Raw genomic sequence first — 16376 nt, forward strand, 5'->3', positions numbered from 1 at the left:
TTTGGCTAAAAGTTACTTTCTCCTTTCCCATTTATATTATTACTACAAACTGATTTTTGCAATAGGTCCATAAACAAATCTTCTTCACTTACAGTATTCCCAACAAGATCACTATTGCAGCCAACTGAACCTTGCCTGGCCAGACTGGTGCAGCCTCAGCAGCTCTGCTGAGAAAACCGACTGAGCTGAACAGGTACAGCCACCTTGGGAGGGCTGGAGAGAGAGACAGCTGGAATTGTAACCCTGGTCAAATCCCTCGTCCTTGCTGCCTCACTGTTCTCACTGGCAGAGTAGAAAGCAGAGTGCCTGGCTCTCTGTGGGTGCTCACTGTAGCAAGCATTGCTCTTAATTATGTGATTAAGTGTCACCAGGCTGCACTTCAACCACAGGGATGGTTATACATTGCTAAAGGGGAAAAACCAGAATTTTGCCAAAGTTGCATCAACATAGTTCAATTTTCAGCACAACTCCAGCTGATATATTTTATTTTATTTCTCCCTTAGATGTTGGAACATCAAAGATAGTGCATGTGTACATATCTACACATGAAAATTCAGCAAAATCCCAATGGTACAAAACCTTGATTTACCTCTTCCACCCATTACTGAGTGACCTGGTTCAGGTGTATGAAGTTTCGGTGGCATATTTCGCTTACCTTATTTTCAAATGCAAATAAAATAAGTAAGAAAACTCCTATAATTAAACAATTTAAAATGGACTGGTTATCACAGCAAAGTGAGAAGCTGTTATTTTTCTGTCACTTTTCCAACAATAAGCAAGTCACTATGTATTGCTAAGAATTTATGAGCAAGTGAGCATACACTGGAAAAGGCAAAGGGATAATGGGAGGCAGGAAGGGAGAAGAAACAAGGCCAAGAATATAAGCTTATTTGTGTAGGTTGCAGGCTATTGTACACAGAAGGGAGTTATGCAAGAGAAAGAAATCTTGCTTACTACTATATACAATAGCCTGTAACCTTTTCTTCACATTGCAATGCTGTTTCTAGGCTGAGAAAGTTTTGTATTGATCCAGTTAGGAGCAGATTATTATTAACCTGATGTTGAACTTCTTTTGACCCATGACTCTATCTCCCTCCTAAACAAACACATTATTTTCCTCCAAAAAAACCAAAGCACAAAATACCAAGAAAATTCCTATACAGAATAACATAATGAACTTGAGAAACTACAATGATGTGTCAGAACTTTCATCTCTTGTGCCCCAAAAGTTCAAGACAATTTTAACTGTGCTCTTTTCTGCCTACAGAAATAGATCACACTGAACACCTGCTTGCACATCAGATTAGCAACAGCTTGAACAGTTTGCCTCGGCTTAATAAAAACATTAACACTCTGTGTTGGTTTCCTTTGCAATAGTGAGGAAGAAAAATAGAATGCAGGAGCAACAACTTGGCTAGAAACCAACATAATGTTGGAAACAATTTCTAGAATGGGAAAAAAACCCGACAAAGTAGTGAAGAAAATTTGTATGCGAGGATTTAGAAACACCAGAAGTGTATACAAGAGATCTTTAGTTTCCAGACACAATATAAATCAATTTTTGTTTTCCTATGGTATCAGCAATGACATCACTTACATCCAGTGGACACAAGCAAACCCTGCTCTCTTTTCAAGGCTGCAACTGAAATGCACCCTTGACCAGATAGTTTTTGATTGCAATGGCAGGTCAGCAATAAAAACAAAATTGCTAAAATCAGCGCTTTTATGCAAATTTAGTATTCTGACAGTCAGAAAAATGCTAGACTGCCACATTCTTGTGATAACTTTAGACTATAATAATTTCAATCTGCTGGCATTTTACAGAATAGCTTTTAGCAAATAAACAACAACCAGGCACTTCTACATTACCATGGTAATTTTTTTAACGCCATCCACTTTGTTTACAGCACAAAAATAATAACATTTCTGCTGTGGTAATTTAATTCAACAGTGTAGTTTTTTGATCAAAGATTTTTCTTTTCTGTAGAGCTGTATGAAAGCAGCAGCAGGAGTTGAAGTCAGCATAATTGTAAAAGCTGCTTTTCTGCAGAAAACCTTCACAGTAAAAATGTAATCAACCTGCTCACGTCAGTGGCTGCAAAATTCAAAAGGAAAGAGGCCTGGAATCATAAGGGGAATTCATCCTTAACTAGTGGGATGTATTTTTAGTCCATAATTATTTAACATTTATGTCAATAGAGTCAAAAAAGAATGAAAACATCACTGAATAGAGGTAACACAGAATCAAAGATCAGTAAATGACACAAAACCTGAATGCTGAGTGAACAGCATGGCTTTCACTCCAGGGAATTCAGAAAAAAGGGAAAAGAAAATATGAAGAAAAAAAAGAAGAAATTAAATGTGCATGCTTTCTATTTCACAGAATACTCACATTAAAAGTATAATTTCAAAACAAGGAGACCCTGCAGCAGACCTCAGATTCCTAGAGCTTCAATACTCCTTGTTACGGACGTGGGAATCGTGGGGACCCAGTCTGAGGATCTAGAGCCCTTATTGTCACATATTTTGTACTCAGTGTTGTTTCCAGACATAAATTATTCAGCAAGCATACTCAAGAATGGGTACATGTTTCAACATGACCAACCATACACAATGTTATTGTACTTAAGAACAAAGAATGCAAGATAAAAGTTTTTAGATCGTGAATATCAGTCTTTAAATAAGTGATTTGAAATAGTATCATTACAGAAAAAACTAAAACTGAAACCAAGTAACAAACCAACTCTCATTCCAAGTAACATTCATACTCTCATTAATGCTATGCTTAAAAGGGATGACCAGTCCTTTAAAGAGAGAAGTAGTGAACAGGAAAGGTAATGTCACCTTTCCATCCAGCTCCTGGAAATCTATGTGCTGTGCTGGCATTCATACTTTAGGAAGGATGCTTAAGATACTTTAGGATTAAATGTGAAGATTTGAAAGAATTATGAGAATGAGGAAAGGATGTGAAAACACAGTCTTTGACGAAAAACCCAAGATGCCCATTCTAACTCTTTTAAGTAAGTGAAGTCTCCAAAATTATTTGACTATGACTTGTAAAATCCGATATTGGGGGATAAATTTGGTAACAAAAGACCTTTAAATCTAGAGGATAATGGTACCTCTATAACTATGGTTGGACATAGAAGCCAGGTAAACACAGGCTAATAGGTGAATCCTTTTAACAAGAGCAATTAGGGACTGGAGCTACTCAACAAGCCTGGTGGAGTCTTCTTCAGCACTGAAATCTTATACAAACAATTGAGGCACTACAGGTTCAAATTCAACTAAAGCCACCTGGTAGAAGCTGCTCTTTACTTAAGGAAAATCCACTGGCTTGTGGTACACACAGCACAGAGTCACAGTACTCCCTCTGCCCCTGATACTCTAGCATGATGAAAATATTGACTTCTGGAAAAAACACAAAACAAACCCAACATAAACCTCCAGCTCTTTCACTACTATCAAAACAGTTTTGGACCACCATTCCTTTGCATTAAATGCATGTACATCCAGAGGCTTCTATTTATAAATAATCCAAAATCTTTGTGAAAACTAGGTAGCTGCTGATTATAAAAAAATATTTTGTATTAGGACAGCCCACTTTTTTGTGATCTTTAAGTTGCGATTTGAGCATAAAGTATGTTTTCATTGTCTTATTTGTTATCTATAGCTTAATAAAATTTTACTGCAGACAGATATGAGTTCCTTGTGTGTTATCTGTACTCTCATATTCTTTATCTGCTCAGTGCACTGTTCATTTAAAATTTTAAGAAAAGTTCTGCCCAATTTATTACAAAACCTTTGGCTCTGCTATGTGACAAAGATGTATGTGCCAGAATGCTTGGGTGTCATCACTACAAAAAAGAAACTCTGGTACTGCAAGATAGCAACCAGCTTCCAGAGACAGCATCAGCAATATTCAGCTGCAGAGGGCTGTAAATGCTTTGTGAAGAGCTCCTTTCCATTTCCCCTGGGACAAATCAATAGTCCAAGCTTCCTTTTTCTGTTTACTTCGTGCATTTTGCTTCACAGACAGTTAGCAGATCAATACTGATTTGTATTCTAAAGAATGAGCAACCTTCATTTATTTTTATAAAGGAATAAGCTCCTACTAAACTTTCAAACAGATGCTGAAGATTTAATGGCATTATAGAGAGAGATCCTTTAGTGGTAATGATGCACAAGAAGGATTAGTTGATACTGGTGGAATTTGAGGTGCTAACAGTTCAAGTGCTTTGTGGATGGATATCCAAAATAAATGAAAAATGCTGGCTGTCAATTCTACGCTTGCTGTTGCTCATTAACTTCCATACCAGAGTTTTGAAGAGTCGTCCCTTTCCTGTGTACATCATTTATTCAAGTACAGAGTTTGGAAACTAGACTTATTATGTGATAGAGAAAACCAAGAAAAAACAAAGATGGGACCTTAAAACAGAAGTTTTTGTCACTGCATAGTGTCAGGAGTTTAACATATACTGAGAAAGAAATGTTACTGAGAGATGAGTATTCTCTCTTCCTTCACATTTATACTTGCATTCCTGAGGGCTGTATGTTAAAAAAGAGTTACATGCATTAGAGTTTCCCTTACCTCAAAAGAAAAACAAACACCTCCCACCAGTTTTCCTGCAATTACCAGGCTTCCCAAGTACCTGTAATAAAGGGGTTGTCTGACAACACTTAACATATTGCAGTGACGGAGATGCTGGGAAGAAAGTTTCTAGCCAGGCAGAAAACTGCTGCTTCTTCCCTTTCCAGCAGCAGCAAGTCAAGGCAGAGACACCACACTGCATTTCCAATGTGCTATCTTCTAGATACAGGAAATAAAACACTGGTGTCCACCCCACATCTTAACAGCAAAATTAAGAATTCTATATATTTCTTTGGGACCTAGTTACTGTCTGAAGAATAGAAATCAGTGCAACAGCAGCAGTCCAAAAAAGGTTTGAACACCTCTATAAAAACAAGTCTCTTACCACAAGCACAGAGCAATGACTTTTGTTAATGTTATTTTTACTCACATGGTACAAAGCAGTTTCTGGGCCAGGTGTGCCCATGACTTCTTGTCTCAATGACTCCATTTGTAAACTAGGCAACAGCGAGTAATGACTTGGACTACTACTCTTGTCTCCCTTCTTTTTGGACTTTTTTCCAGTATCCTTTTTGCTATTCCTTTGAAACATGTACTCTTCTTGACCAATTTTCTCATTGCTCATATAGCGAAGCAATGAATTTTCTGTTGAAAAAAAATAATGCAAAACATTATTGTGAACTGTTGCATGCATGAAAATCCTGCTTCCAAAACATGCAAAATTCTTGTTAAGATCTCCTATAAATTTTAACTTTTCAGGACTATTTCATTAACAAAACCCATTTGCATCTTTGGTTCAGATATAATAAGAAGGCAAACTTGTGGTAAGGAAAATTCATAATTCTGACAGTTTTTTGGTATATTTTAAATAAAAGGAACAAAATATAAAAGAAGTGGCTCATCAATAAATTTTGTCTTAGAGTTTTAAAAAAAATTAACAATGATGGACTTACAATTATTTTTGGGGTTTTGCTACTTTTTTTACCAGGAGTCCTAGTGAATATAAATGTCAGAGGTGCCATACATTTTAAAGTAATTTGCTTTGAAAATTTGTTGGAGATCATTCACCATATCATACGTACTTTCCCTGAACACTCTTCCAGTATCTACTAATTTGTAGCTGAGACATCCTGACCCAGAAGGAATGTCTGTGAATTTAGGAAACCTCGGCAGATTTCTCTTTCCCAAAATTGTCTGGTCTTGCATTAATGTGAGCTTCTATTATCCACAACCTCCTGTGGCAAGAGGTTCTTTAGCTTGAACACGAACTGCACCAGCTTATTCTCTTTTAACCAGCATCTGACAGAGACATTTGATCTCTTTGGTTTTGTTTCAGATTAAACACTGACAAACCTATTTCCTTACTTCACTCCACAAAAGATTTTATAAACCTTTATTATGTCCTGCCTAAGTTCCCCAAACTGAAAATGGCCAGCCTGATTAATTGACCCCAGTTTGGAAGTCAATTCATACATCTGATTAATTTTTATTGACTCCTGAACCTTCTTCAACTGAACTGTATTTTTCTTAAGAGCTTAAGAGACTGGAACTGCACATACACAGCATGAGCAACAACTGACACGGCAGTATAAGAATACTTCTAAATTTATCTTGTATTCTATTCCTAATAATTCCTAAGTGTTTCCTTTTTTGATCCCTACTGAATATTTAGTTAATATTTTTATAGAAATAGCTATCATTACTGTAACATCTTGTTCCTGGCTGATCACAGCAATCTCAGAGGTTATAATTTTGTATGTGGAGTTATGTATCCAAGCCCCACAAACTAAAATTTTGAAGAATTTATCCTCTTTGATTTTGAGGTAAATCCCATGCTGCTGTAGAATGTTTTTCATACAAAAAGAGCTCCTAGAGACAAAGAAATGAGATATATAATTCACATTTAAGCATAAAAAATATTTATCAGTAGTAATCATATATTTGTTCTCTAGTATTATAAAATTAGTGCAAGTTTCAAAATAGATGGGATAATACTGCTGTATCATTGAAATGCCAACATGAATCTACAACAAATTGCATGGCTTTGCAGTCATGACTTTCTCTTGCCTGGTTAACCAACGTCCTCAATCCTAAAATAGACTATGGAAAAAAAGTAGGCATATATAATAAAGAAAATCTCAAAACAGGTTCACAAATATATATAGCTAAGCAAGCAGCAAAATTATATTGAAATATATAGCTTAAAGCTATAAAACCCATAAAATAAAGATAAAACCCATAATGACTTTTATAAGATGTGTATTCATATCACTTACCTCTCCTAGTATCTCTTTTTATTTTATTGGGGTCTTCATAATCTCCCACCCAGTTATATTCTACTGGCATAGAAATAGGCCTCAGCTTCCCTGGAAACAGAGGAAAAAATTGAGATCATGCACCATAAGGCAGCATTAACCTGACATTCTTTAGAAGAAAGAACAAATTATGCGCTAAGCTGCTATTCTGCAGGGTTGCTTACGAAAGAGGATCCAGCATTGCCTCTGAACAGGAGTTCTGTTTTCTTTAACAGAAGAGAAGCAGCTAAGTATTTAATGGATTTTTTTTAAGTTTAGAAAATAAATCCAGAGCCCTACAAAATCATCACTGGAGTGACGTCTGATGCTGACAAACCGATTCAAATTACTTTAGTTTTCACTGAGAAATATCTGGGTTTTTTTCTGGAAGTCCCTGGCACACACATGGGAGAACTGTTTTAAAGCCAATGTGAATTACTGGTAACAGAAACTTGTGCACATCACTAAAGTACCTTCACAAATAGCATATTTGAGGGTGGGCTTACAAGATCCATCAGTGACCAAGTAAGAAAGAAAGCACAAAACCTCTACGTATAATTTCTTTGGTAGCATTTCATCCACAGAAAGCAAAATACATTATGATTGCTAAATTAACTTTGATTTCAGACAGCAAAAGACAGAATACCTGAAGACTATCCTATCTTTTAAATTTTGATTGGAAGCTGCTGAATTGATTTGAAAAAATGCTGTAAACTATGATTTCTGTTTAAGGATTGCACAAATATAGTTGGAAATAAGTGAAGTCAGTGTGCTATGGAACATAGTGGGGCTACTTAAAGCAGTCTGCATTCTTTAGCAAGTTTAATAGTGTATTGAAACAAAACATAGTTAAATAGTATATTGAAACAAAACAGAGTAGCATAGCATATGGCATAGTATCTGACAGACTGAAAACAAAATGTTTTTCCAGCAAGATCAGCCCTTGCTCTTCTTGAAATCAATCTACCAGTCACAAAACCAAGAAGTAAGTAAATAATTTGACTTTAAAAGTAGCAAAGCTGAAAAGAAAAACTAAAAACTGAAATTTTAGTAGAGAATCCCTACAAAAAAGTCTTATTCCACATTTTTTAGGTTAAATCCATGACATATTGAAAAAGAAAGACATGTTTATAATGAAAATAAATATTCAAACATGTCCATCTCCCTGCTGAAGGGCTGTGTCCATGGAAAACACACCAATGCCATGCAGGGAGCATAATTGTAATTGTTGTTATTATCTTTATTTTAAAAAAATTGACAAAAAGCCCCTGTATATTCTGTACAAACCACAAGATCACGTCACAAATACATCACTACTCAGGAAAATCACATATATTTAAAACTTTTCATTTATTATTCAATTTACTATTTAGGGACATGTATTTAAGTCTGATTGAAACCAGTGAGATTTAGCGCACACAGTTACAAAGTCACTTGCTGAGTGGCGATGTATTCGGCTCATGTTTACTTCATCAGAAGAAGCTCTCAACAGTTTCTTTTTCTAGAAATACAACTCTCTTTTCTTTTTAATTAATAAGAATTATTGTATGTTGTATTTCTAGAAATACAACTTTCTTTTCTTTTTAACTAATAAGAACTTATTAAGTTCTTATACCTAATAAGAACACACAGCATCTTATTAATAGGCACTGCACACTTAATAAAATACAAAAGCTACAAAATGGTGTAAAATCTGATTGTTCGCAAAAGTAACAACATTCAAAGTGCCTGATTTTGTATCTGGCATTAAAACTGCAATGCTCAAATTTATTTCTTTCCTTAAACTCAAGTTGCATTTGTTTGTTGCCTCTCCTAACCACCTTCTTTTTAACCCCCATGGATTCCCTAATCTCTTTTCCATGGTGAGGGCACTCAAGAAAATTTTTATGTTGGATGTGAATAGAAGCTTTCCAAGGCCAATTAGCAGCAACTATACAACAGCTGGAAGCTAGTAAGAGCATGAAAGAGAAATATGTTTGTTAACATTGTCCAGAAAAGTCAAAAGATTCCAATAAATAAATTACAGAGGGCCTTATTAACATCTCATGAAGAAGGACTGAAAAAATCTTTTTAAAAAATTGATGCCATCACAAAATTAATGATAAGTATATGTTGAAAACAATTATTTCTCTAGCCCTGGGAACTCTATTTGACCTTCTTTAATGGGTCACCATAAGCCAGAAGAGTGTTATTGTCATTTTCCAGATTTCTGTGAAACCGTAAGGTCATGCCTACCCACAAACCTTATGCTAACAAATGCCATGTGGGAAACTTTAGAATTTAATGCTGAAATGGTAATATTTTTAGAAAATACACTTAAATGAAAATGGATTTGATGATGTGAATTCATTAAAAAAGAAGTGAGATCAAAAGTGAAAGGCTGTAAAACAAATGTGTTAAATAATGACTGATTTTCAGTGCAGTCTTTGATCCATGTCTTTATGACCCTTTCTGCTAACAAAAAAAAAAAAAAAAAAGGCCAAAAAAGCTATCCTATAACAAAATAATGGATTCAGCAGTCCTTGAAGAAGAAATGTGTTCTTCTTCACTCTCGACCACCAGTATTAAAATTTAATGTCTGGAACAGAGAGTACATCTCTGTTAATGGAACTGACTGCAGCCACCAATTGCAATATTTGAAATACTGAAGTAATAAAATTGATATTCCCATTTTGAAAACTTAGCAGTAATTTTGCACAGAATGGGCATGGTTAGAAAACACTTGAAAACACTTTGAAATCAAAAGGATACTGAGGATTTTTCAGCAGGATGGGTACTTGGGTAGAAAAGGTGCATTTTGTGAAAATGCAGCCTTTAATGTGGAAGCTCATTGCTCCATGTCCTGAGGATACTTTACACAGCTCAAGTTCAATTTATATCAAGGCTTCCAGGTGATTTTGGAGCTTGGCTGCGTGATGTAATAAATCTATGCTTCCTCATAAATTACACCTATTTTCTTCACAAAGGGATATGGTGACAGGATTGCTAGAACAACTCCAACATAAAACTTGTGGTTAGTTTAAAAGCTGAAATAACATAGCAGGTAGGTTGATAAAATACTCAAGTGTGAGCTCAGCTAATACTATAACAGTCAAAATGTGTTTTTTAAACATGAGATTTCCTCTTAATTTTCTTCTATAGCCTAACAACTCTATGACTGCACAATTCTATACTTGGCAACAGAAAACTGGTTCTCCCAGTCCAAAGCTGAAATAAGTTACAATACTAGCTATAGGAAGAGTTCCAACAGTTTCAAGGGTAAAATAAACTGGAGTAAAAGGGTTTGACCATCAAAACTCTCACCAGAAATTTTTTCTGAATTCTCATCCTAAATAAGCCAAAATCCAAGATGCGGATGAAGAATGAACACAAGTGTGTGTTTACATGCAAAACTCCTTCTTAAATAACTATAATCCCAAATAAAGAGGAACTGCTATATGTAAAAAGCCACCACTTAGCAACACAGGGAGTTACAGGAGGTTAATATAATATTACCAAAAAAAAAGCACACTGTCATCAGTCATACTTCAATTCTGGGACTAAAGGAAAATTAAAGAGTTTTAGAAAGCAGTGCAGCATAAAAGCAGCATGTCACCTCTTGGTAATTCTAAAGTGGTTTGATTATCATTATACCCAGGAAATTTTTTCTAAAGCTGAATTCTGAAACTTATTCAAGTCTTGCCCTTATAATTAGAGAATATTTCCATTCTGTAGTTTTAGTAAAATGTATGGGCTTCTGGTATATGCTTTTTTTGATAAAATGATACTGAAACATAATCTGGAAAAAAAAGCTGATAGCAAAAATAGAACTTATATTCAAAAAGTCCATCAATTCTAAACTGGACTTATTTATCATAGTAAGTTTTTTTTTTCTTTCCAGTAACAGAATAAGCTCTTTGGTTGAAATTGGATCAAAGTAGTGTTGAATTCTTAGCAAAATCAATGGCCACCAGCAATATTTTCACGGTTAAAAACAAAAGCAGATGCACAAAAATCCTAAAATCAACAAATGGTGATTATCTTTATGAGATCAGTGCCATACCATATGTTGGTGTGCTCTCTCTTCTTCCAGGGCCACTTCTTCCTTTCTCATATTCATAGCAGTATAAAACTGCATCTTCTTCAACCACATTAAAGCGTTTCCGATATTCCTGGTCCAGAAATGAGTTTGGAGATTCAGATCCTGTATGAACTGGTTTGCCCACTATATGTCTGCCAACATCGTCACAGGGGAGATTTCCCTTTTCATCCCTTTAGTTAAAAAGAGAAGTTTTTTATACATTGGAATAAGACAATGATTTTTTTAAAACTGTGAATATTTCAATAAACATGGGCCTATGTTGATATTTCCTACAGTGAAAGAGATGAAATCCACCCCACATCAGGATCAGACAGAATATATGAATATGTATTTATTTATATGCCAGTTATCTCACGTCTCTGTTTGTTCAATTCTTTACAGATTTATCAATCTCACTGGTTTCTCTTGAAAAGAATTATAGAAATAAAATTGATATGCAATTTCTCTTTTTGGCTTTGTGTTTTTCTGGCATTTTGTGATTTAGGGCAGAGGAATAATGTCAGTGTTACTTTTTTATACCAGCATTTTTAAATACTTCAGATAGTTTTAAGACATGGCTACACGGCAAGCATAAGCAAACTCAACGTGGTTCCTTACACATTAACCCCAGATCAAGAAGAACCAGACGCAGAAGACGTACAGAGATCTGACATAGTTTTGCACAATCATTTCAGGTCTAGAAATTGTATAGGTACATCTATACAGTTTCAAACACAGTGTGTAGCACCTGCTTATCAGCTGCTACCCCAGGACAGTGCTCACTTTGCATTTTGTGTCAGATTCCCGAGATCTTTTTGATTTCCTGCATGCCTGTCCCAGGCTTTGAAAATGGAAACTACTGAAAGGCATCAAACAAGAGAGCAAGCTGTGCTCAGTTAGGAGTCCTTTTCTGCACTAGATGTCCCAGGGCTCATCTAGTAAACATGCTGGTAGAACTGTGCCTGGATATGACTGCGAAAGACCTGATCAGACAGTTATTTCTGGACAGCACAATGTATGAGAGGTTATCAAGAGAGAAGCTGGGCCATATGCACTTGTTGGACTCCTTCAGTCCCTCTGGACTCCCATGTGAGTTCCAAGCTGGCCAGCATGCCAACCCCTACTTCCCTTGGCACCTTTAGATTCCATCTGAGGACAAAGCAAAGCCTCTTCACGGGACCCAGGCAGCCATGAAGGATGAGAAAAGGCCATCCTGCCTCAGTGTTACAGTGCAGAGATGGTGTTGGCTAAGTGAGGGGGGCTGGTGCAACCCCAACAGGGCTGTGGGCTCTGCTCCAGTCACAGAAAGACTTTCTGTGGTGACAGAGCTGGGGACCCCAGCACGTAACATGATGGAGACTCACATAAACCAGCCAGATGCTAATCAATGCTGCAACCACCATCAGGGGCTGGCACAAGGAAGGCAGGGCAGCCTGACCTAGAAGGATCATTACTCCAAGCATGGAGTTAAGTGCAGAGCCAACAGGCAAACATCCTTTGCCACAGCTCTCTGGAGATGAGGGCTCCAGTTCTCACACCCACAGGTATTTGATAAATATAAGCAGGCACTAACATGCAACCAGCACTCCTAAGTAACCAGCAGATGGAAAGAGTTGATCCCTTTTTGCTGTGCCATCCATGAGAGGATATGTCAGCAGCTGTACTGTCTGCGGGCATCATTACCAAAGCTTTGGGTTTTCAATTTACATCAAAATATCAAGTCTTTTCCTCTATTCCAGTAACAAAAGGAGGGCTTGTTTGTTTGTTTTTTTTTTTCCTTTGGAATGCCAAAAACAAACTGAGAAACAGATGTTGAGCAGTTTGATAATAGCCAAAATACAGACATGATTTAATATAGTTAATCATGGACAAAAACCTGATGAAATGCCCAAAAAAATTATTCTGAAATACCACCGTCTATGTGACAGGTGAAATCAAGTATAGTCCATTAGGATTAAGCTGATGAAAAAATTCAAATGTACAAAGCTTAATCTCTCTACAAGATTACAGCTTGTTCTAATATGTATTATAAGATTTAATCAGAATTGGTCCAAACTACTGCCATTATCATGATGATTTAAGAGATGTTATTAATAAATAATCAAAATCCATTTGGAAGATCTCAATTTCTAGAGCAGAACTCAAAAACTGAAGAGTTGTGAATATTCACCCAAAATACTTTAAAAATGAGGATGTGCCTCTTATCAAATTAAAGTATTTTTGTGATGGTAAACATAATCAGAAGCAGTAAAAAGATTCTAGTTCTTTCAAGATAGTATAGTTTCAGGAGCACTAGGTCTTTATCATATGACTACGGCATCCAAAGACAAACATACCTAAGACTATGTTTTGGTTGTTTTTTTTCCACCCCAGCTTTTTTTTTTTAATGTTAATGGATTAGAATTAAATACTTGGTTGTTTTCTGTCAATTTTCTGAAAACTACATCCTTAAAATATTCATGTGAGCATAACAAAGTATTTTTATCAATACTTTTATAAAGGGAGATAAAATATAGATTCGATTCCTGTGCACAATTCAAGTGTCATGACTGAGAATGTTCTTATTTAATTAAAAGAAAAAAAAATAGTGATAGTGAACTAGGGTATGTGTAAGTTCAACTGGGTTATACATGTCACATTTGAAATAATTTTTTTTTCTCTGAGAAACAGAAACCAAGCCAGGTATAGATGAAGTAGGGATAAGGAAGGAATATGAGACACAGCTTAAGGTTTCACAAAAGCCTTGTGACATCCTCGTGAAGTCAAAATCACACTTTTGCCCTGGAAGTTTTTCATATTTTTGCCAGAGTAAGAATTTATCATAGAATCACAACTTCTCCTCCCCACTAGGCAATTTAATTTGCCATATACCTCACTCTTGGACAACCCCCTGGAAAGTCCTGTCAGTATCAGGTCATACATCTTATTAACTGGCTAGAGGAGTTCCTGGTAAGAAAGTGTAAGAAAAACTCAGCTGCAAGCAACTGAGGTACAAGGAAGGACATGCTGCCCTTATAACCTTTCCAAGAAAGGTAACTAAAAGAAAAGCAAGAAGCAATTTAAAAATACATTAGCTGGACATATGACAGCCTCTGTCTAAGAATATGGAAGCTTTAAGAATTCTGATTCTTCTAAAATACATTTCCAGACCTCTGGATAGCCAATTTTGTATTATTTGTAGGCCATAATTCTCTCAGAATTGTGGGAAAGCAACATCTGTATAACATTACAGAGTTATACTGAATCATTTGTGGTTGTGTAAAGTTAGGCTAATGAATCTGCAAGGAGGATCTGCTGTTTTTCTGCCTCAGCAAGTCTGGACACTTGGCAGAGATGAAAATGCCTGTTGCAGGTGGCAGGTCAGAGTAGCAGGTATATTGACAGGGAACAGCATAGTCACTGCACAGTCTAGCAGAATGGCCACACTAAAACACAAACCTGAAATTTGCTCTCATACTATCTAATCAAATATATCTAAAAAGGAAAACACTATGGCAGGACTAAACAGTGCTGCTGTTGAAGTTGAAAGTTTCTTGCATTTAATTAATCAGCCTCCCTTGTTGCATCATGATTATTGGGCAAGGGGACAGATATGAGCTCCTTTCCTAGTTATAGATTCAGGGTTTCAGGTAACTTTTGCTCTTCTGAATGACGATGAGACTGTTGCAGTCAATTGATTACCCAACATTTGAGAAAACTGGGTACTGAACCTTCTTTTCGAAAGGCTACTGTGTATTTTGCAGACAAGATACTGATTCAGGACATTGTGGGTCTGATTCAACACATCTACCATTAATAAACAGTTTACCTGCAAAATACAGTATTAACACAGTATTATCTGCAGGGCAAACTAATAAATAGGTATGAACAGAATGGTCAGTTACTTCACAAATATTTTTTACATCAAATTGTACTGAGAAATGATCTTTTTTACCTTGGAACATAAGGTTCTGTTGGAGGAGGGGGAATGTAGAGATCCTGAAGGGCAGAGCTGTCCCTTTTTGTAGGTGTGCTGATAGTGCTGGATGGAGTAGCAACACTGCTTGTAGGGCTTCTAGGAATAAGAGGCTGGTTCAAAAGAGAGAGAGACATAATCAAGATTATCTTTATATATTATATATTTTTGTTTTTAAAATCCAAAACCAGGCTATAGTTCAGAAAGCTAAAGAAATAGTTAGTAGTTCTAATGTTTTATGTGCTTCGAAACTGACTAAAAAACCACTCATGCTAAGAAAGAGAGATCTATGAATGGACCTGTACTTATAAAATTGACTTCTCTGATTACATTTTTTTCCCTTTAGCACAGCAAGTTTATTGCCAATGCCCATAAAATCAGTGATCACTAGAGGTACTGGTGAAATCTTAACGAGTAAATAACATACAGAATCCAGTTAATTCCTTAATTAGACAAACATTGTAAAGAAAAAGTCTAGTGTTTACAGCAAAAGGTGCATAAGTAGGCATTAAATTGAATGTCAAGTCCTCCCATCTGCTCTACAGCTTAAGAATTAACTGTAAAAGCTTCAGTTTATGCCTGCAGATGCTGTTAAATCAGGTACTGCATCCTCAGAGCACACGTGCTATGAGAGAATCAACTGGAGATTATTATTATTCTTCATTCCCCTGGGCACACTCCTCACAAAATAACATTTATTCACAGGTAAATAAACTGTTCTCTCCTTGCAAAATAATCATGCATTTTAGCTATCATTCCAGTCCAGATAGGATCGTTCCTCTTAATCACATCTCTATCTCATGAATTAGACACACCTTTTTCTTCCTTAATTTAATGATCTTTATTAAATCACTGTAGGGATGAAAATTATAGCAAGATTTTCTAAGTCTCTAGACAGATGCAGAAAAATTAAATGAGAGAAAAGTTTGATTGTTTTAGTTTACATAATAACATGTCTGTCTAAAAACAAAAGCCTTGTGTGACTTGGTTTGTGTGACAGCTCAACTCAAGCAGAAGAAAGAGCAAAACAGCAAGTACAAGAGTATCTTCATATACCCTAAAAAGAATCTAATGTAAAAAAATACTGAGTTTTGCTTGGAAAGAGCAAAACTCCTCCATCTTTTTGGAAGTTTACTCCTTGAAGAAAGAAGTGCTGGGATTGAAGATAGTTCACTATACCTGTAATTTCTGACCTTAGTAATTACTTGATGATACAAACATTTCACATTGTATTGATGGCAGAGAAGCTCTAAATGTGGACTGAATGGGTGCATAGAAAGATCTTTCTCCCAGCGCTATTAAGAACACTTTATGACAGACCAAAAGGGCATTTTTGTGCAGAATAATCAGTTCTCATATTCTATATATTAAACTTGACACTGTAGCAGGAAACCCCAAAAGTTTTAAGCAGGAACATTGTCAGAATGTTGGCCTTTTGTCAGCTAGTGATAAGCCATTCAAATGCATGCCTATCAA

General features: G+C 36.0%; 1 protein-coding gene across 8 annotated transcripts in view; it reads right to left on the bottom strand.

Annotated features, from left to right (window-relative positions):
- The window catches only part of CNKSR2 (connector enhancer of kinase suppressor of Ras 2), a 204822-nt gene that overhangs the window by 69678 nt on the left and 118768 nt on the right, over positions 1-16376 (bottom strand). For all 8 annotated transcript variants that reach the window (XM_085050753.1, XM_085050763.1, XM_085050743.1 and 5 more), the window contains 4 exons: positions 14880-15013; positions 10928-11136; positions 6868-6957; positions 5022-5236 (listed from right to left, as the gene is read on the bottom strand). In XM_085050753.1, the coding sequence (XP_084906879.1) occupies positions 5022-5236; positions 6868-6957; positions 10928-11136; positions 14880-15013 (648 nt within the window). The remainder of the gene's footprint in view (positions 1-5021; positions 5237-6867; positions 6958-10927; positions 11137-14879; positions 15014-16376) is intronic.

The sequence above is a fragment of the Lichenostomus cassidix genome, chromosome 1 (genome assembly GCF_008360975.1).
Source record: "Lichenostomus cassidix isolate B80296 chromosome 1, HeHo_3.0, whole genome shotgun sequence".
NCBI lineage: Eukaryota > Metazoa > Chordata > Aves > Passeriformes > Meliphagidae > Lichenostomus > Lichenostomus cassidix.